Here is a 20,811-nt window from a genome sequence, read left to right as displayed (position 1 = left end):
GTATGGCCATTTTCATGATATTGATTCTTCCTATCCATGAGCATGGAATGTTCTTCCATTTGTTTGTGTCTTCTTTTATTTTGTTGAACAGTGGTTTGTAGTTTTCCTTGAAGAGTTCCTTCACATTCCTTGTAAGTTGGATTCCTAGGTATTTTATTCTTTTTGAAGCAATTGTGAATGGGAGTTCACTCATGATTTGCCTCTCTGTTTGCCTGTTATTGGTGTATGAGAATGCTTGTGATTTTTGCACATTGATTTTGTATCCTGAGACTTTGCTGAAGTTGCTTATCAGCTTAAGGAGATTTTGGGCTGAGACAATGGGGTTTTCTAAGTATACAATCATGTCATCTGCAAAGACGGACAATTTGACTTCCTCTTTTCCTAATTGAATACCCTTTATTTCTTTCTCTTGCCTTATTGCCTTGGCTGGAACTTCCAACACTATGTTGAATAGGAGTGGTGAGAGAGGGCATCCCTGTCTTGTGCCAGTTTTCAGAGGGAATGCTTCCAGGTTTTGGCCATTCAGTATGATATTGGCTGTGGGTTTGTCATAAATAGCTGTTATTATTTTGAGATACGTCCCATCAATACCTAGTTTACTGAGTGTTTTTAGCATGAAGGGCTGCCGAATTTTGTCGAAGGTTTTGTCTACATCTATTGAGATAATCATGTGGCTTTTGTCGTAGGTTCTGTTTATATGATGGATTACGTTTATTGATTTGCATGTGTTGAACCAGCCTTGCATCCCAGGGATGAAGCCCACTTGATCATGGTGGATAAGCTTTTTGATGTGCTGCTGGATTCGGTTTACCAGTATTTTATTGAGGATTTTTGCATGGATATTCATCAGGAATATTGCTCTAAAACTGTCTTTTTTTGTTGTGTCTCTGCCAGGCTTTGGTATCAGGATGATGTTGGCCTCATTAAATGAGTTAGGGAGGATTCCCTCTTTTTCTATTGATTGGAATAGTTTCAGAAGGAATGGTACCAGCTCCTCTTTGTACCTCTGGTAGAATTTGGCTGTGAATCTGTTTGGTCCCATACTTTTTCTGGTTGGTAGGCTATTAATTATTGCCTCAATTTCAGAGCCTGTTATTGTTCTATTCAGAGATTCCACTTCTTCCTGGTTTAGTCTTGAGAGGGTGTATGTATCCAGGAATTTGTCCATTTCTTCTAGATTTTCTAGTTTATTTGTGTAGAAGTGTTTATAGTATTCTCTGATGGCAGTTTGTATTTCTGTGGGATCGGTGGGGATATCCCCTTAATCATTTTTTGTTGTGTCTATTTGATTCTTCTCTCTTTTCTTCTTTATTAGTCTTGCTAGCGGTCTATCAATTTTGTTGATATTTTCAAAAAAGCAACTCCTGGATTCATTGATTTTTTGAAGGGTTTTTTGTGTCTCTTTCTCCTTCAGTTCTGCTCTGATCTTAGTTATTTCTCGCCTTCTGCTATGTTTTGAATATGTTTGCTCTTGCTTCTCTAGTTCTTTTAATTGTGATGTTAGGGTGTCAGTTTTAGATCTTTCCTGCTTTCTCTTGTGGGCATTTAGTGCCATAAATTTCCCTCTACACACTGCTTTAAATGTGTCCCAGAGATTCTGGTACGTTGTGTCTTTGTTCTCATTGGTTTCAAAGAACATCTTTATTTCTGCCTTCATTTCATTATTTACCCAGTAGTCATTCAGGAGCAGGTTGTTCAGTTTCCATGTAGTCGTATGGTTTTGAGTGAGTTTCTTGATCCCAAGTTCTAGTTTGATTGCACTGTGGTCTGAGAGACAGTTTGTTATAATTTCTGTTCTTTTACATTTGCTGAGGAGTGCTTTACTTCCAACTATGTAGTCAATTTTGGAATCAGTGTGATGTGGTGCTGAGAAGAATGTATATTGTGTTGATTTGCAGTGGAGAGTTCTGTAGATGTCTATTAGGTCTGCTTGTTGCAGAGCTGAGTTCAGTTCCTGGATATTCTTGTTAACTTTCTGTCTCGTTGATCTGTCTAATGTTGACAGTGGGGTGTTAAAGTCTCCCATTATTATTGTGTGGGAGTCTAACTCTTTTTGTACTTCTCTAAGGACTTGCTTTATGAATCTGGGTGCTCCTGTACTGGGTGCATATATATTTAGGATAGTTAGCTCTTCTTGTTGAATGGATCCTTTTACCATTATGTAGTGGCCTTTTTGTCTCTTTTGGTCTTTGTTGGTTTGAAGTCTGTTTTATCAGAGACTAGGATTGCAACCCTTGCCTTGTTTTGTTTTCCATTTGCTTGGTAGATCTTCCTCCATCTCTTTATTTTGAACCTATGTGTGTCTCTGCACGTGACATGGGTCTCCTGAATACAGCACACTGATGGGTGTTGGGTCTTTATCTAATTTGCCGGTCTGTTTCTTTTAATTGGAGCATTTAGCCCATTTACATTTAAGGTTAATATTGTTATGTGTGAATTTGATCCTGTCATTATAATGTAAGCTGGTTATTTTGCTCATTAGTTGATGCAGTTTCTTCCTGGCATCGATGGTCTTTACAATTTGGCATGTTTTTGCAGTGGCTGGTACCAGTTATTCCTGTCTGTGTTTAGTGCTTCCTTCAGGAGCTTTTGTAAGGCAGGCCTGGTGGTGACAAAATCTCTCAGCATTTGTTTGTCTGTAAAGGATTTTATTTCTCCTTCACTTATGAAGATTAGTTTGGCTGGATATGAAATTCTGGGTTGAAAATTCTTTTCTTTAAGAATGTTGAATATTGGCCCCCACTTCCTTCTGGCTTGTAGAGTTTCTGCCGAGAGATCTGCTGTTAGTCTGATGGGCTTCCCTTTGTGGGTAACCTGACCTTTCTCTCTGGCTGTCCTTAACATTTTTCCCTTCATTTCAACTTTGGTGAATCTGGCAATTATGTGTCTTGGAGTTGCTCTTCTCGAGGAGTATCTTTGTGGTGTTCTCTGTATTTCCTGAATTTGAATGTTGGCCTGCCTTGCTAGGTTGTGGAAGTTCTCCTGGATAATATCCTGCAGAGTGTTTTCCAACTTGGTTCCATTCTCCCCATCACTTTCAGGTACACCAATCAGACATAGATTTCGTCTTTTCACATAGTCCCATATTTCTTGGAGGCTTTGTTCATTTCTTTTTACTCAGTTTTTCTCTAAACTTCTCTTCTCTCTTCATTTCATTCATTTGATCTTCAATCACTGATACCCTTTCTTCCAGTTGATCGAATCGGCTACTGAAGCTTATGCATGCGTCATGGAGTTCTCGTGCCATGGTTTTCAGCTCCATTGGGTCATTTAAGGTCTTCTCTACACTGTTTATTCTAGTCAGCCATTCGTCTAATCTTTTTTCAGTGTTTTTAGCTTCTTTGTGACGGGTTCAAGCATCCTCCTTTAGCTCGGAGAAGTTTGTTATTACTGATCGTCTGAAGCCTTCTCCTCTCAACCTGTTAAAGTCATTCTCCATCCAGCTTTGTTCCATTGCTGGCAAGGAGCTGCATTCCTTTGGAGGAGAAGAGGCGCTCTGATTTTTAGAATTTTCAACTTTTCTGCTCTGGGTTTTCCACATTTTTGTGGTTTTATCTACCTTGGGTCTTAGATGATGGTGACGTACAGATGGGATTTTGGTGTGGATGTCCTTTGTGTTTGTTAGTTTTCCTTCTAACACTCAGGACCTTCAGCTGCAGGTCTATTGGAGTTTGCTGGAGGTTCACTCCAGACCCTGTTTGTCTGGGTATCACCAGCGGAGGCTATAGAACAGCAGATATTGCAGAACACCAAATATTGCTGCCTGATCCTTCCTCTGGAAGCTTTGTCTCAGAGGGGCACCTGGCCTAATGAGGTGTCAGTTGGCCCCTACTGGGAGGTACCTCCCAGTTAGGCTACTCGCTGGTCAGCGACCCACTTGAGGAGCTAGTCTGTCCGTTCTCAGATCTCAAACTCTGTGCTGGGAGAATGACTACTCTCTTCAAAGCTGTTAGATGTTTAAGTCTGCAGAAGTTTCTGTTGCCTTTTGTTCAGCTATGCCCTGCCCCCACAGGTGGCGTCTACAGAGGCAGGCAGGCCTCCTTGAGCTGTGGTGGGATCCACCCAGTTCGAGCTTTCAGGCCGCTTTGTTTACCTACTCAAGCCTCAGAAATGGCGGGCGCCCCTCCCCCAGCCTCGCTGCTGCCTTGCAGTTCGATCTCAGACTGCTGTGTAGCAGTGAGCGAGGCTCCGTGGGCATGGGACCCTCCAGCCAGGCGCGAGATATAATATCTGGTGTGCCATTTGCTAAGGCCGTTGGAAAAGCACAGTATTAGGGTGGGAGTGACCCGATTTCCCAGGTACCATCTGTCACGGCTTCCCTTGGCTAGGAAAGGAAATTCCCTAACCCCTTGTGCTTCCCAGGTGAGGTGATGCCCTGCCCTGCCTCGGCTCAAGCTCTGTGGGCTGCACCCACTGTCCGACAAGGCTGGGTGAGATGAACCTGGTACCTCAGTTGGAAATGCAGAAATCACCCATCTTCTGTGTTGCTCACACTGGGCGCTGTAGACTGGAGCCGTTCCTATTCAGCTATCTTGGACAGGCGAGCGTCTTATTTTCTTATATGTGATTTCTGAAATGCAAGTTCCTAACTGCACTTCCTACCACAAGACAGACAGGATTGTGCTACAGGACCTCACAAAGTGGGAAAAAATGTATACACTCTTAGATCCAAGGGTTTATCGAAACAGAAAGTCAGTGTGGAAGGACTCTGGACTCTGGGATGGTAGAAACAGATTTTTTTTTTTGAGACGGAGTCTCACTTTGTGCCCGGGCTGGAGAGCAGTGGCGTGATCTTGGCTCACTTCAGCCTCTGCCTCCTGAGTAGCTGGGATTACAGACGCATGCCACCACGAGCAGCTAATTTTTGTATTTTCAGTAGAGATGGGATTTCACCATGTTGGCCAGGCTGGTCTCGAACTCCTGACCTCAAATGATCTGCCTGCCTTGGCCTCCCAAAGTGCTGAGATTACAGGCATGAGCCACTGTACCCAGCCAGATCTTTTGCTTTTATAATGCAAATCACAGAAAGTAAATCTCAGTGTCTGGCTGAAGGAAAAAAGTAGATCCAAATGTCCATCAGCATGACAATGCGTAACTAACTTGTGGTATATTCATAAAAGTGAATAATATACAGCAGTGAAAAACAGATGAAGTTGAGCTACATGTATAAACATGGATAATTAGAAGTTAAGTGAAAAATGTAATTTGCATAATCTCTTTCTCTATATAATGTACCATTTATTTAAGGTTATAAACATGAAACAACACTATATGTGATTTGTGGATACATTCAAACATAGTAAATGTATAAAAACACGGGCAACAAGGAAGTCAACTACTTTAGAATAGAGGTTCCCCTTGGTGAGGGTTGGGGGAGATGAATCGTATTCAGGAAGGGTACATAGAGGACAACTGAATCAATAATATTCAAATTTATTAAAGCTGTATGGTAGGTGCAGAGGTGCTCATTTTAAAAAATACTTTACTGTATGTTTAAAACTTTCAGTGTAAAGAAAAAACTAGGGCAAAAAAACGTTGTTTAAAATGCTCAGAATCTTGGATCACTTATTTTGTGAGTGTGAAAGCTGAGACTGGGAGAGTTCGGTGTTTTGCTTCTCTTATACATTTTTGAATTTTGTTCAGTTATACAGCCAAATTGGCTTTTTTGGGAATAAAGTTCTATGAATCTTAAGACATGTATAGATTATTATAATTACCACCACATACAGGGTTTAGAACTGCTCCATCACTTACAAAAACTTCTTATACTCTCCCTTTAGTGTGACACCCAGATTTCTAAACCCTGGCAACCACTGACCAGTTCTGCATCACTGTAGTTTTGTCCTTTGGAGAATGTCATACAAATGGAACCTTATAGTATGTAACCTTTAGAGAGTGGCTTTGTTTACTTAGCATAATGCCTTTCAGATTCATCTGAGTCGTTACATGTATCAGTTGTTTATTCCTTTTTATTTCTGAGTGGTTTTCCATGGTCTGTAAGTACCACAGTTTGTTTATCCATTCAGCCATTGAAGGGTACCTGGACTGCTGATTTTGTCTATTATGAGTAGAGTTGCTGTAAACATTGGTGTAGAGGGTTCCGTGTAAACATAAGTTTTCATCTTAGTAGGGAGCCAGGAACAGAATTATTGAGTTGTAGGGTGAGTACTAGTACTTTTAACTTCTAAAAGTTTTTTCTTTTTTTTTTTTATTAAAAAAAAAAAAAAAAACCTTTATAAGATACCATCAAATAGTTTTCCGAATCAGTACTTTTACGTTTACATTCCCACCAACAGTGTATGAGAATTCTGGTTTCTCCACATTGCTATTGTCTTTTTTTGTTTTTGTTTTTGTTTTCAGGTGAGAAGTGGCATCTGATTGTGGTTTTAGTTTGCATTTCTCTAATGGTAGGGAACGTATTTTTATCTGCTTATTTGCTATGAAAACAACAACATATTCAATAACAACTTCTTTTGCTGAAGTGTCCACGTTTTTTTTTTATAGCACTGTTTTTTTTTGGCGGGGGTGGGGTGGACAGAGTCTCACTCTGCTGCCCAGGCTGAAGTGCGGTGGCGCCATCTCAGCTCACTGCAAGCTCTGCCTCCCGGATTCATGCCATTCTCCTGTCTCAGCCTCCCGAGTAGCTGGGACTACAAGGCACCCGCCACCATGCCCGGCTAATATATATATATATATATTTTGTATTTTTAGTAGAGACGGGGTTTCATCGTGTTAGCCAGGATGGTCTCGATCTCCTGACCTCATGATCTGCCCGCCTCAGCCTCCCAAAGTGCTGGGATTACAGGCGTGAGCCACCGCGGCCGGCTGGGTTGTGTGTTTTCTTATTGTTGAATTTGAGGATTCTTTATATATTCTGGATAAAAGTTCTTTGTTGGATATGTGATTCGCAAATATTTTCTCCCATGTTATATGTTATATAGCTCGTCTTTTCATTGTCTTAAAGTGTCTTTCACAGATCAAAAGTTTTTCATTTTGATTAATGTCAGTTTATCATTTTTTTTCTTTTACGTATTATGTGTTTGGTGTCACGTCTAAGAACTTTGCTTAACTGAAGATCACGGATTTTTTCCTACATTTCCTTCTAAGAGTTTTATAATTTTCTATTTAGAGTTATGACTTAGCTTTTATATAAGGTGTGACGTTTAGGTTAAGTTTGTTATTTTACATATTAATGTCCAATTGCTTCAACCCCATTTACGCTGTTTTCAAAAATCAAATGATTATATTTATGTGGGTCAAATTCTGGACTATTATGTTTCATTGATTGATGTGTCTATTCTTGGGCAATACTGCATTGTTTTGATTGCTGTAACTTTGTAGTAAGCATTAAAATCAGGCAATGTGACTCCCTCATTATCTGCTTCTTTTACAGAATTATTTTAGCTATTCCTGTTTCTTTGACCTTCCATATACATTTTAAAGTCAGTCTATCTATAAAATATCCTGTTGGGATTTTGATCAGAATTCCTTTGAATCTATAGATCGTTTTGGTGAGAACTGACATCTTTCCTATGTTGAGCCTTTCAGTCCTTGGACATGGTTTGTCTTTCCATTTATTTAGGTCTTTTATTTTATCAGCATTTAGCCATTCTCAGCATATGGATCCTGTAAATATTTTGATAGATTTATACCTAAGCATTTTAGTTTTTTTTTTGAAACTTTTTTTTTTTTTTTGAGACAGAGTCTCGCTCTGTCGCCCAGGCTGGAGTGCAGTGGCCAGATCTCAGCTCACTGCAAGCTCCGCCTCCCGGGTTCACGCCATTCTCCTGCCTCAGCCTCCCGAGTAGCTGGGACTACAGGCGCCCGCCACCTCGCCCGGCTAGTTTTTTGTATTTTTTAGTAGAGACGGGGTTTTACCATGTTAGCCAGAATGGTCTCGATCTCCTGACCTTGTGATCCGCCCGTCTCGGCCTCCCAAAGTGCTGGGATTACAGGCTTGAGCCACCGCACCTGGCCTTTTTGAAACATTTTAAATGGTACTTTCAAAATTTTGGTTTTCAGTTGTACACTGCTACTGTGTAGAAGTGACTGATTTTTGTGTGTTGACTTTGTATCTTGTATCCTCTGACCTTTAAAAACTAATATATTTTTTTAGGAGCTTTTTTGTAGATTCGTAGGGATTTTCCATACATATAATCACGTCCATTGCAAATAAGGACAGTTTTACTTCTTCCTTTTCAATCTCTATTATTTTTGTTGCCTAATTCCTCGCTAAAGCTTCTAGTCTAACAGTAGTGGTGAGAGTGGACATCCTTGTCATGTTTCTAATGTTGTAGGGGGCAACATTTAGTCTTTCACCATTAAGTATTACATTAGGTGTAGTAATTTTAGGTGCCCTTTATCAGGTTGAGGAAGTTCCCTACTATTCCTAGTTTGATGATAATTTTTATCATGAATAGATACTGAATTTTGACAAAATACCGTTTCTATGTCAGTTGATATGATCACGTACTTTTTAGTATTTTTTAGTCTTTTTGGCACGATTTGGTGAATTATATTAATTGAATTTCAAACATTGAACTAACCTTGTATTACCAGGACAAAATGCACTTAGTCATAGAGTATTATTCTTTCTATACTGCTACTTTAGATTTGCTAATATTTTCCTGAGGATTTTTGTGTCTGTGTTCATGAGGAATATTGGTCTTTGTTTCCTTCCTTCCTTCCTTCCTTCCTTCCTTCCTTCCTTCCTTCCTTCCTTCCTTCCTTCCTTCCTTCCCTCCTTCCCTCCCTCCCTCCCTCCCTCCCTCCTTCCTTCCTTCCTTCTCTCTTTCCCTCCTTGCCTCCCTCCCTCTTCTTCCTGCTTCCTTCTTCTTCCATCATCATCTTCATTTTCCTCTATTTTCTTCTTCTCTTCCTCTTCTTCCTCCCCACTACCCACCTCCTCTAGTTTTGGTATCTGGGTAATGTAGTGATGGACCATTCTGTTTCATTTGTTGATGTGTTTATTCTTTGCCCTCTTCAAATCAAAATGAGAAATGTTTCCTTCTCTTTTATTTTCTGGACAAGATTGTATAAATATTTGGTAGAATTGGTCACTGAAACTATCTGAGTCTGGAGATTTCTTATTCAGATGATTTTAACTATGAATTTAATTTATTGAATAGGATTATTCAGGTTGTCTTTTTCATCTTGGGTGAGTTTTGGAGTTTGTGGTTTTTGAAGAATATGCCCATTTCATCTAAGTTGTCAAATTTATGTGCACAGAGTTGGTTGGAGTATTCTTTTATAATTTTAATTACTAGAGTTCTAATATCTTCTTTCATTGCTGATATTGTTAACTTTTTTCCTTCTCTCTTTTTATCCATGTCATTCTACCTAGAGGTTTATAAATTGTATTGACTTTTTTGAAACACAAACTTTTGGTTTTATTGATTGTTCTTTTTTTTTGAGACAGGGTCTCACTCTGTCGTCCAAGCTGGAGTGCAGTGGCGTATGCTCATGGCTCATTGCAGCCTCGACCTCCTGGGCTCAAGCGATTCTCCCACCTCAGCCTTCCGATTAGCTGGGACTACAGTCTTGCACCACTACATCCCAGGCTGGTCTTGAACTCCTGGGCTCAAGTGACTCCCCCCGCCTTGGCATCCCAAAATGCTGGGATTACAGGCATAAGGCACTGGGCCCTGCCTCTCTATTGTTTTTCTTTTCCATTTCATTGATCTCTGCTCTTTATTATTTCATTTTTTCTGCTTGCCTTGGATTTATTTTGCTCTTATTTTTTGGATTCTTAAGGTGGGAGCTTAGATTGCTAATTTGAGATCATTCTTTTTGCCTAATATAATAATTTCAGGCCGGGTACAGTGGCTCACGCCTGTAATTCCAGCACTTTGGGAAGCCGAGGTGGGTGGATTGGAGTTCGAGAGCCAGCCTGGCCAACATGGCGAAACCCCATCTCTACAAAAAATACAATAAAAACAAAAAACAAAACAAAAAAAAAACCCACCAAAAACTGGGCGTAGTGGCAGGCACCTGTAATCTCCTACTTGGAAGACTGAGGCAGGAGAATCACTTGAACCCGGGAGGCGGATGTTGTAGTGAGGCAACATCCTGCCACTGCACTCCCGTCCTCCAACCTGGGTGACAGAGTGAGACTGTCTTAAAAAAAAAAAATTTCCTGTTACTGGCATCTTTTTTTGTTGTTGTTCAGTTCAAAATATTTTATAATTTCCTTTGCAAATTCCTGTCTATGAATTTGCCTTTCCAGCCATCCAGAAAATTTGTCATCTGTTCCATATCTTTTTGTTCTTGGTTGTTGTCAAGTACTAAATTGAAATAGAATTCATCTCGTGAAGGATCATAATAGCTTCATTTGTTATGAATAATATGATATGCATTTACATTGATCTATTAAGGATAATACAGCCACTGTATATTGAGTGCTTATTATATCCTAGGCACTACATTGATCACTTTACATGGTCTTATTTTATTAAATTCTCTAATCCTTTCAGTAGGTGCTGTTATTAGTTCCATTACCAATTGTGAGGAAATTTACACTTTTTTTTTTTGAGACAGAGTCTCGCTGTGTCGCCTAGGCTGGAGTGCAGTGGCCCGATCTCGGCTCACTGAAAGCTCCGCCTCCCAGGTTCCCGCCATTCTCCTGCCTCAGCCTCCCGAGTAGCTGAGACTACAGGAGCCTGCCACCATGCCCGGCTAATTTTTAAAATTTTTTTATTTTTAGTAGAGATGGGATTTCACTGTGTTAGCCAGGATGGTCTCGATCTTCTGACCTCGTGATCTGCCCGCCTCGGCCTCCCAAAGTGCTGGGATTACAGACGTGAGCCACTGTGCCTGGCCAGAAATTGACACATATTTTAAGTGATTTGTCCATAGTCACTTGGCCGGTAAATGGTAGAGATGGGATGGAATGTAGACTTGATTCCAACCCCCCTTAATCATTGTACATTTCCTCTAGTTATTTCACTTCTTGCCTTCTCATAAAAATTGTTAGCTTTTTGAGGGCAGATACTGTGTCTTACTTACACTGATCTTCTTTTCCCTACAATACCTGCAACAATGTTAGGCACACAGTAATGGATTGGCTAATGTTTGTGGAACTAAATTCAACAAAATTAACTGATCCAGAAGAGAATCAAAACCATGGTGCTTGCCATATTGCCTCAGATTCTTACCAGCTAAGCAGACTCAGTGTAGCATCCTATACAAAACCAAAAAAGCTTATAGGAAATGTTTGTGACAGTAATAATGGTTATCTTGTGTTCTTTTGTGATGATCAGTCAGATGTGGCCACAAGAGTAGACAGAGGAGAGGGTAAGGAAAAAACAAAGTTTATTATATTCACAGGTCCTAGAGATAGGAGGCCTGGGATACTAGGCAAGGCCACTTGGGAAAGACATTAGGGTGGTGAGGAGGCAGGAGATAGGAGCAAGGAGGAAGTTTTAGGCCACTGCCTTTATTGGGGTTTCCACAGGAAAAGCAAGGCAGGACAGGGTGGATAGTTAAGGATTGGCTAGTTCGAATAATTTCAGCAGGCCTCTAAGCTGTAGGGGTGCACCCTAGTTGCCTGATATCTGGCCCTGGGGCGATTAAGGAAGAGGAATATAGCCTCCTGGGGTGTAAGGGGCAGATAGAGGAGGTCTGGCTTTGGATTGGTTAGTTTGCATATCAAAGGCATGTTTCTGGCCGAGTACTTGCTATCTTCTAAGAATTGGCTGGAGTATGGGGGTGGGGGCAGGCTGTCTCTAGCCAGAAAGGGTTTTAAAGATATCAGAATATCACAATATACAGAAAATAAAATATATGCTGCATATCAAGCAATTCAACTTTCTCTTGTAATGTCATGACTTTTCTTTGCTTCTTGGGAGCACTTCCAGCATAACTAGTGGCACTTCATCTGGATCCCCTGGTGTTACTCAATGGTTACAGTATCACACTAAACAGGATGGAAAACATGAGGGAAGGGTCGACCCTTGAACAACATGAGGTTGAGCTATGCAGGTCCACTTAGAAGCAGATTTTTTCAATAAATATATTGGAAAAAGGTTTGGAGATTTTTGACAATTTGAAAAAATTTGCACGCAAGTCTTATAGTCTAGAAATATTGAAAAAGATTAAGATAAGGTTAAGTATGTCATGAATGAATAAATATATGTAGACACTAGTGTATTTTATAGTTTACTACTCTAAAATATACACAATCTATTATAAGAAGTTAAAATTTATCAAAGCTTATGTACACATTTATAGACTGTACATTGTGCCATCATAATTGAGAGATGCAAACAGATGTAAAGATGCAGTATTAAAGCATAACCACATAAAATTAACTGTAGTACATACTGTACTCCTGTAATAATTTTATAGCCACGTCCTGCGGTGAGCTCAGGTGTTGTGAGTATCCCTTACAATGCCCTGTGCCCCTAATCATCTCTGAATAGGCTGTTCTTTCTCCGGTAAATGGTGGATCCCAATAAAAAGTGATCCTTGTGGTTCTCGCATTTTTCATCATGTTTAGTGCAATACCATAAATGTTGAATAACACCAGAGGACCCATACAAAGTGCACTAGTCATGCTGAAGTGCTCCCAAGAAGCAGAGAAAAGTTAAGACATTACAAGGAAAAGTTGAATTGCTTGATAGATTGAGGTCTGCAGCTGCAGTTGCCCACTATTTTAGATGGACGATTCATCTTGTGAACAGATGATGCAGACTTACGGTATTGATAAATGTAGTACAGTACTCTAAATGTATTTTCTCTTCCTCATGACTTTCTTAATGTTTTCTCTTCTCTGTAAGAATACAATATATAATACATATAACATACAAAATTTGTGTTAATTGATCTCAGTAAGGCTTCTGGTCAACAGTAAGCTATTGGTAGTTAAGTTTTAGAGGAGTTAAAAGTTATAGGCAGGTTTTAGACTGCTCAGGAAGTCAGTGCCCCTAACCTCCACATTGTTCAAAGATCAACTGTATATATAATACAATGACCAATACTCTGAGCTGGCAAGGAGGTTTATAAGTATGACTAACTAAATATAAGTCTGTCCCCAAGCTCTACTTTTTGGTTCTGGCCTTCAGTCTGTCCATCTGCTTTCTCTGGACCTCTTTCTGACACTTTGAATTTTTTAAATAGTTTGTCTCTCATATATTTTTTTTTCTATTCCTTTTTCCATTCCTATCCTTCCTTTCCTCCTTTCCCTCCCTCCCTTCTTCCCTTCCTTCCTTCCTTCCTTCCTTCCTTCCTTCCTTCCATCCATCCATCCATCCATCCATCCATCCATCCATCCATCATCCATCCATCCATCTTGAGGCTTTAGGTGAGTTCTTCACCATTTATTTAACAAACATTTTATGTGAGTCTTACTATATGCCACGCACATTTTAATGCATTTTATAAATACAATTCCCTATAACAATCCTATGAGTTGGGTACTATTATGGTTCCTATTGTACAGATGAGGGAACTCCCTCACAGGAGTTTCTAGTGGCCCTATAGCCTTTTGCCATACCCAATACAAATTTTTGTGGCAGGCTGCGGGTGGGTATAAAGTTAAAACAAAAGCCTCTGCTTCTGAGTTGGTCAGTCATTTACCTGTAGAGCTGTGCTTTTTCTGTAAAGGACAATGTAGTTGTGTGATCAGGATAGTTGCCACAGAACACACGAGGGGTTTAGGCATGACCTTCCTTGCCCCAATGGCATTCAAGAACTTTTTCCTTCCTGGCCTGCAGTCTGATACATACACACATAGAAACACAGACACACATACACACACACAGAACATATGTAACATTCATGCCATAGGTTTAAAGCAGAGTACAATGGCAAAAACACAAGCTTGAAACTTGGTGACATCTGAGCTTGACTTAAGCCTCTGTCACTTATTATGTGTTTGATCTTGGGCAGATCACTTAATCACTTGGAGCTTTGGTTTTCTCCGATAAGAAATGAAGAAGATGATGGTGGTTATAATAAAAACTCTAATGACTGAATGAGATGATGTATTTGAATCCTTAGCCCAATGATTTGCACATAGAAATGTTCAATAAATGTTAGAAATGTTTGTGATTATTAATATGTAAGGCTTCTTTATATATTAAAGATAATTCACCCTGTGGCATATATATACCTCGCATAAACTGAATTTTGAGAACCCAGAGCAATGCTTGTCTTTATCTAGGGACTTAACTGTTTTGGATCTTTATGTTAGTTTTATCTTCATCTTTGGCCATCCATAGGCCCTTATCAGTTCCATCAACCCCAAGATTTAACTTTTGGTGCCCAAATGTCTAATTGACCCTGTGCAAATGCTAACATTTCGTTTGAGGTCCATAGCAAAGCCTGGCACCAGAATCCAGCTTTTTTTGTTTGTTTGTTTGAGATGCAGTCTCGCTTTGTCACCCAGGCCAGAGTACAATGGCATGATCTCGGCTCACTGCAACCTCTGCCTCCCAGGTTCAAGTGATTCTCCTGCCTCAGCCTCCTGAGTAGCTGGGACTACAGGCGCCTGCCACCTTGCCCAGCTAATTTTTGTATTTTTAGTAGAGACGGGGTTTCGCCATGTTGGCCAGGCTGGTCTTGAACTCCCTACCTCAAGTGATCCTGCCTCGGCCTCCCAAAGTGCTGGGATTACAGGTGTGAGTCACCACACCCAGCCCAGAATCCAACTTTCATCTGGACTGTTGATGTGATTTTTTTTTTTTTTTGCTCTCCCAGGGTGAGTTTTTATGTTGTGGCTGTCACATAGGAGGGCCCAGGGGCGGGATTAAGCCAGATTCTACTTCACTGAAGGCCTGGAATGGCTGTTAATAGCTCCTGCTGTAGATACTAAGGCTTGAGCCAGAATTTTTAGTACTCCATTTGTCAGGTTTGTCAGACACGGGGTGCCACCTTGAATGACACTGCTGAAAAAGGGTTGTGGTAACCTGGCCAGCCCCAGGGAGGCTGGAGTGACATTGCATTGGTGTGCCTCTTCCCTTTTATGGACCAGGTCAAGCCTTATTAATCTGAGGGAGTGTGATGGCCTTGGGTAGCCAAACAGCCTTTTCCACTTTAGTTATCCTTTGAAATCTTATTAAGCCAGGGGCAGGTAATGAAGAAGGAGGTGGAGAGACCCTTGAAACTAAAAGGAAGGAAAGAGGAACATTGTCACCCTCCACCTGAGGTCATACTTTGGCAGGAGGAAGGGACCAGGGGCTTCTATACAAGGCAGCAAGAGAGATGTAAGAGTTTGGGGTCTGCAGTCAGATAAACCTGGTTTTGAACTCTGACTCTACTCTCTTATGTGTAATGTTGACCAGATCACCTCACTTCTCTGAAACGGGTTTCCTTATCAACAAAATGGGAAAAGTAATTGTACCTATCTCAGAAGATTGGTATAAAAATTAAGCAAGAAAGTTCATGTAAAGCAGTTAATCAGATACTTGCCTGGAATATTATTATTTTTCTTCTGGTTCTTGATTAAGGATGGCTGGAATATATTAAGTGCACACCATCACTATTCACAAAGTTTTAGTGACAAAGAACAATAGGAAGAAACAGACTAGGGGAAGTGAAAAGCAGTCTTGGGGTTTCTGTGCCATTCTCCGGGGTCTTCTTGTAACATCTTTTAGTCTTTCTCCCTTCCCTTCTTCCCTTCTCCCCTCCCCTCCCCTCCCCTCCCCTCCCCCTCTCACCCAGGCTGTAGTGCAGTGGCATGATCTTGGTTCACTGCAACCTCCACCTCCTGAGTTAAAGCAATTCTTGTGCCTCAGCCTCCCGAGTAGCCAGGATTACAGGCACCTGCCACCATGCCTGGCTAATTTTTATATTTTTAGTAGAGATGGGGTTTTGCCATATTGGCTAGGGTGGTCTTGAACTCCCGACCTCAGCTGATCCGCCAGCCTCTGCCTCCCAAAGTGCTGGGATTATAGGCATGAGCCACTGCACCCAGCCACATCTCTTAGTCTTACAAACACATCTGTGAGTGCCAAGAGAAGAGCTGAAGTTCTAGGGAGTCTTCAACATGTGGACTGTTTTCCCAGCCAGGGCATAGGAGGTATGCTGTGTGAGCGTGTGTGTGTGTGTGTGTGTGTGTGTGTGTGTGTGTGTGTGTGTGAGAGAGAGAGCGAGAGAGAGAGAGAGAGAGAGAGAGAGAGAGAGAGAGAGAGAGAAAGAGATTGATATCGACCTGCAGCTAGTGTTGAGGTCTAAGAGGCATGTTGCCTCTGTGGTGGTTGTCCATAACCCATCAAATCAATGTTTCTTCAAGAGGAACAGACTGTCATTCTTTTCATCTCTCTTAGTAGTAAAGAACCATTTTCCTTTAATAATGAAGGAAGCTACTTAAATCCATCCCCAGAGCCCTCACAAGCAGGGTTTGTTCCTGAGTTAATTGTGCTTGACTTATGAAGGGTTTCTAATATGCATGTACTTTAACAAGTCTGGCATTGGGATTGGGAAACAGTATCATTAACCAGTGCTGGAGACCAGTGGTTTTCTTCTTATTTTTTCTTTTTTTGTTTTGCTTTTAAGTCACAGAGCCCAATATGTAAATGAAAGCCTGGAAGGCTGCTCACTTTTGCTCCTGAGGGCATTTCTAAGAAAGTGGGGATATATAGTTTGCAAAACACTGCAGTTGGCTTCCTGGGTTGTAGCAATATTTTTCTGTCTAGGTCTCTGTTTGGGGAAAAGGATTATACATGACAGTGTAAATAAGCAGCCATGTTATAATAAATAGGTTTCTACTGTAATAACAGAACACTTACCTCCCGTAGTTCCCCTTTTCTAATGCCGCCCAAGCTGTAGCAGTTGAAGCTGTTGATTGGGACTGACTGAATGTTTAGGGAGCACAGAGCTCATTATGTAATAAATTGTTGTAACCAAAGCATGTTCAGGAGGTGTTCAGGGGATTCTGAGCCAGTGATGGTGCTCTTCAGAACATTTCAGTTAATACAAAATATGCCACTTTTAATTTATTTTGTGCAAACTCTAGTGCCATTTTCCACAGAGAGCAACTTGTATACATAGTTCTCTTCCATATGGCGTGGCTTAACGTGACATGTCTTTTTTCTCCCTTTGTATCAGGGACTGAGTATGACCTGAACTTTATCTTTCTCTCCCACTAGGCTACAGATGCACATGTTGAATGGAGCTCTTCTGGCATTGCTCTTTCCTGTGGTAAACACTCGGCTGGTAAGTAGCCCCTTCTGGAAATGTACCAGCAACATCCAAAGCAGTACTTGTCCATATGCCCATGTGATTTTAAAAATATACATATAGCTGGCTGGGCGCGGTGGCTCACGCCTGTAATCCCAGCACTTTGGGTGGCCGAGATGGGCGGATCACTTGGGGTCAGGAGTTTGAGACCAGTCTGGCCAACATGGTGAAGCCCTATCTCTACTAAAAATACAAAAATTAGCCAGGCATGGTGGTGTTTGCCTGCAATCCCAGCTACTCGGGAGGCTAAGGCAGAAGAATCACTTGAACCCGGGAGGCAGAGGTTGCAGTGAGTCAACACTGTGCCACTGCACTCCAGCCTGGGCGACCGAGTGAGATTTGGTCTCAAAAAAAATAAAAAAGTAAAATAACCAGGGCAGACCAAAGAAACCTATACAAACTCTTTGAGAGGTTTAATGGAAAGAAAGGAGCTTTCAGGTGTCCTAAGATTCAGCCACACTGGCCTTGAGTAATTTGCTGTGGGAGCCTCATAGCCTGTCTAGTTCTCCAAGGACTTCCTAGGGCAAGAATTAGATTCCTTCCCCATTCACCCAAACCCATGGGCCAGTCTGGACCGAACAGCCCCTAGTGGCTAGCAGGGAGAATCCCATGGTCGCAGCAGCAGGCTGGGTGATAAACCAGCCCAGAAAGAAGCAGGAGCTACAATGCTGGGCTGGCAGAGCTGTGTCCTCAGAATCCCAAATGTGGGACTGTGGAGGGATTAGCAGGTCACATTGAGAAGCTCAGAAAAAGAAATCACTTGTAAAATTATGACTACTGCTTTCTGACTTAAATTTGCCTTAAACATTAAGATCATAGTTTAAATCTTTAATTGATAATCCTCAGTTTTGGATAGCATTTTACAGTGTACAAGGCTTTTCGCATAACAGTGTTTGAGGTAGACAGGGCAAGAATTATGGCCTCTTGTTTTACAGAGGAAGAAAATTTTTCTCAGGGAGTAAAATTCCAAGTGGCAGTTAGGATTGGAGCCTAAGCCTCTTGATCCTAAAACCACAGCTATGCTTTGCTCCCTCTCCACAAATATTCCTGTCATCTCCTCCCCACAAATATTCATGTATACCTTTATGATAGTTACAATTTTCAAGATGCATGTCATATATCAGTAGAAGTTAACAGAGAAAGCATTCATCTAAAGCAGCAATTTTGAACCCTAATTAATGTTCCAGGCTCACCTAATTAGCTTGATTTAATCATTTCACAATGCACACATATATCAAAACATCATACTGTATGTACTTTATAAGTACCCACAATTATTCGTCAGTTAGAAATAAAATTAAAAACAAACACTGATGCCCTGCCCCGCCCTTGGAGAGGATGAGTTCATGATCTGTGATGAAGCCTGAGCATTGTGTTTTAAAAAGTTCCCCAGGTGATTCTAGCATGGAGTGGGAGTTGAGAACCCCTGATTTCATGCAATGATTCTGAAATGTAACATTCATAGCAGTCAACTGAAGGGCTTGTCAAACATGAGGCTTGTCAGGCCCCATCCCCAGAAGGTCTGATTGAGAGAGTCTGCAAGTAATGGCAGGGACTGAATGTTTGTAACAAGTCCCCAAGTGATGCCGATGCAGGGGGTCCTTAGACCACTCTTGAAGAATCACTGTCCCGGGTGTTCATAACTCACAGTTACTCCAAGTGTGTAACTCAAAGTATGGTCCTAGGATCAGCATCACATGGGTGTTGCTTGTTAGACATGCAGAATTTCAGGGGCCAGCTGCAGACACCTGCATCAGAATTTACATTTTAGCAGGACTCCCAAGGTAGCTTATATGGACTAGATCTTTTCTGCCAAGGACCCCAAAGCATCTTACAGATAAAGCATTTGAGCTTTTGATGGAGGGTAACGTCTGTGTTGGGGAGTGCAGGGGGCACAGCCTCTGTCTTAATAGGGTGCACTTGGTTCAACATTCCCCTGTGAGCTGGGATCAGTAGGCACAGGCCACTGACAGAGGCACTGTTGCCCTGCCTTCTACATCTCCCATGGTCTGTGACTTGCCTGACTTCACCTGGTGAACTGTAGAATCAGAACTCCTGCCTTGGTCTCAGAGGTAGAGGGGATAATTTCAAAGAATGGTAAAAATAAACCAAATTGAAAAACTTAACAGTTAACAAAAAACAGCGAATTTCCCATACCACAGCTTAAGTCCTTCCTGCCTCAGGGAAGTGGAACAGGGTTGGAGCAGAAGTTACTTCCTGCCTGTGGAGGTAACCTGCTAGGGCAGAAAAATAGATCCAGTGCTATCTTACTATCTTTCTGCTCCCCCTTGTACCTGTTTTCTCAGGAGACTGAGAGGTCAGGCAGATAGAGAGCTGCTTTCTCAAATTTCAGCAGCTCTGTCAGATCCCAGAAAAGGAAGGTGCATCAGAAAATCTTCCCCTAGGCTAATAGAGTTAATGATCCTGAATTGGAGTGTTTCCAGCCCACAATTCTGGCCAAACAGCACCTGCTGAGGTGGATAGATATAGTTCCTCTAGACAGGCCACCTTCAGCTCTCTTTCTAGTAGGACCTTTCCCCCAATGAAAACCAAATAACCTTCTTGCAAAGCCATTGAATGTAAACAGAAATTTTGATTCTCACTGTAGAAGCATGAGAATGAGGGCCCCAAAATGCTCCATTACGTACCGAAATCAGTTAGAAAGCTGCTGGTGAAGTTTTCAGTCAGTATTGTTACACAAAAGTACATATCTCCCTAGGTCTGCTGAAGTAGCCTTAGTCCCTTTATCAATAACAGTAGTAGTTGCTGGGTGCAGTGGCTCACACCTGTGGTCCCAGCTACTCAGGAGGCTGAGGTGGGAGGATCACTTGAGGCCAGGAGTTTGAGACCAACCTGAGCAACACAGTGAGAACTCATCTCTTAAAAAAAAAAAAAAAAAAAAAAAAGAATCGGCTGAGCCTGGTGGCTCATGCCTGTAATCCCAGCACTTTGGGAGGCTGAGGCAGGCAGATCACGAGGTCAGGAGATCGAGGGCAGCATGGTGAAACCCCGTGTGTACTAAAAATACAAAAATTAGCTGGGCGTGGCAGCGTGCACCTATAATCTCAACTACTTGGGAGGTGGAGGCAGGAGAATCGCTTGAACCCAGGAGGTGGAGATTGCAGTGAGCCGAGATCGCGCTCCAGCGTGGCGACAGAGCGAGACTCCGCCTCCAAATAAATAAATAAATCAGTAAATAGAAATTAACTGGACATGGTGGTGCAAGCCTGTAGTCCAGGCTGCTTGAGACTTCCTCCCTCCCTCCTGAGGTGGGAGGATTGCTTGAACCTAGGAGTTCAAGGCTGTAGTGATTTATGATCATGTCACTGTACTCCAGCCTAGGCAACAGAGTGAGACCCCATCTTTAAAAAAATAAAAAGTAACAGTAGCAGCACTATCAGCTGCTGATTCTTGAGTGCTTGCTATGTGCTACTGTTCTAAGTGCTTTACATGGCTTAATTTATTTAATCATTGCAATAAACTTATGAGGCAAGGTACTGTTACTATTCCCAAGATCAAAGTGCCAGCAAGGTTAGTTTCTTCTGAGGCCTCTCTGGCTTGCAGATGGCCACCTTCATGCTGCCTCTTCTCATGGTCCTTTCTCTACACACACATCCCTAGTGTCTCTTGTTT

At 41.6% G+C, this 20,811-nt stretch overlaps 1 protein-coding gene across 13 annotated transcripts in view; it reads left to right on the top strand.

Annotated features, from left to right (window-relative positions):
* The window catches only part of TMEM164 (transmembrane protein 164), a 193,671-nt gene that overhangs the window by 91,000 nt on the left and 81,860 nt on the right, over positions 1–20,811 (top strand). For all 13 annotated transcript variants that reach the window (XR_642112.4, XM_009198104.4, XM_031660645.1 and 10 more), the window contains one exon: positions 17,088–17,154. Coding sequence is in view for 12 of the 13 variants with exons in the window: in XM_009198104.4 (XP_009196368.1) it covers positions 17,088–17,154 (67 nt within the window). In the remaining variant the exon portion in view is untranslated. The remainder of the gene's footprint in view (positions 1–17,087; positions 17,155–20,811) is intronic.

Source organism: Papio anubis, chromosome X, assembly GCF_008728515.1.
Source record: "Papio anubis isolate 15944 chromosome X, Panubis1.0, whole genome shotgun sequence".
NCBI classification, from domain to species: Eukaryota; Metazoa; Chordata; class Mammalia; order Primates; family Cercopithecidae; genus Papio; species Papio anubis.
The sequence above is the reverse complement of the archived record's forward strand: the minus strand, read 5'-3'. Positions and strand labels throughout refer to the sequence as shown.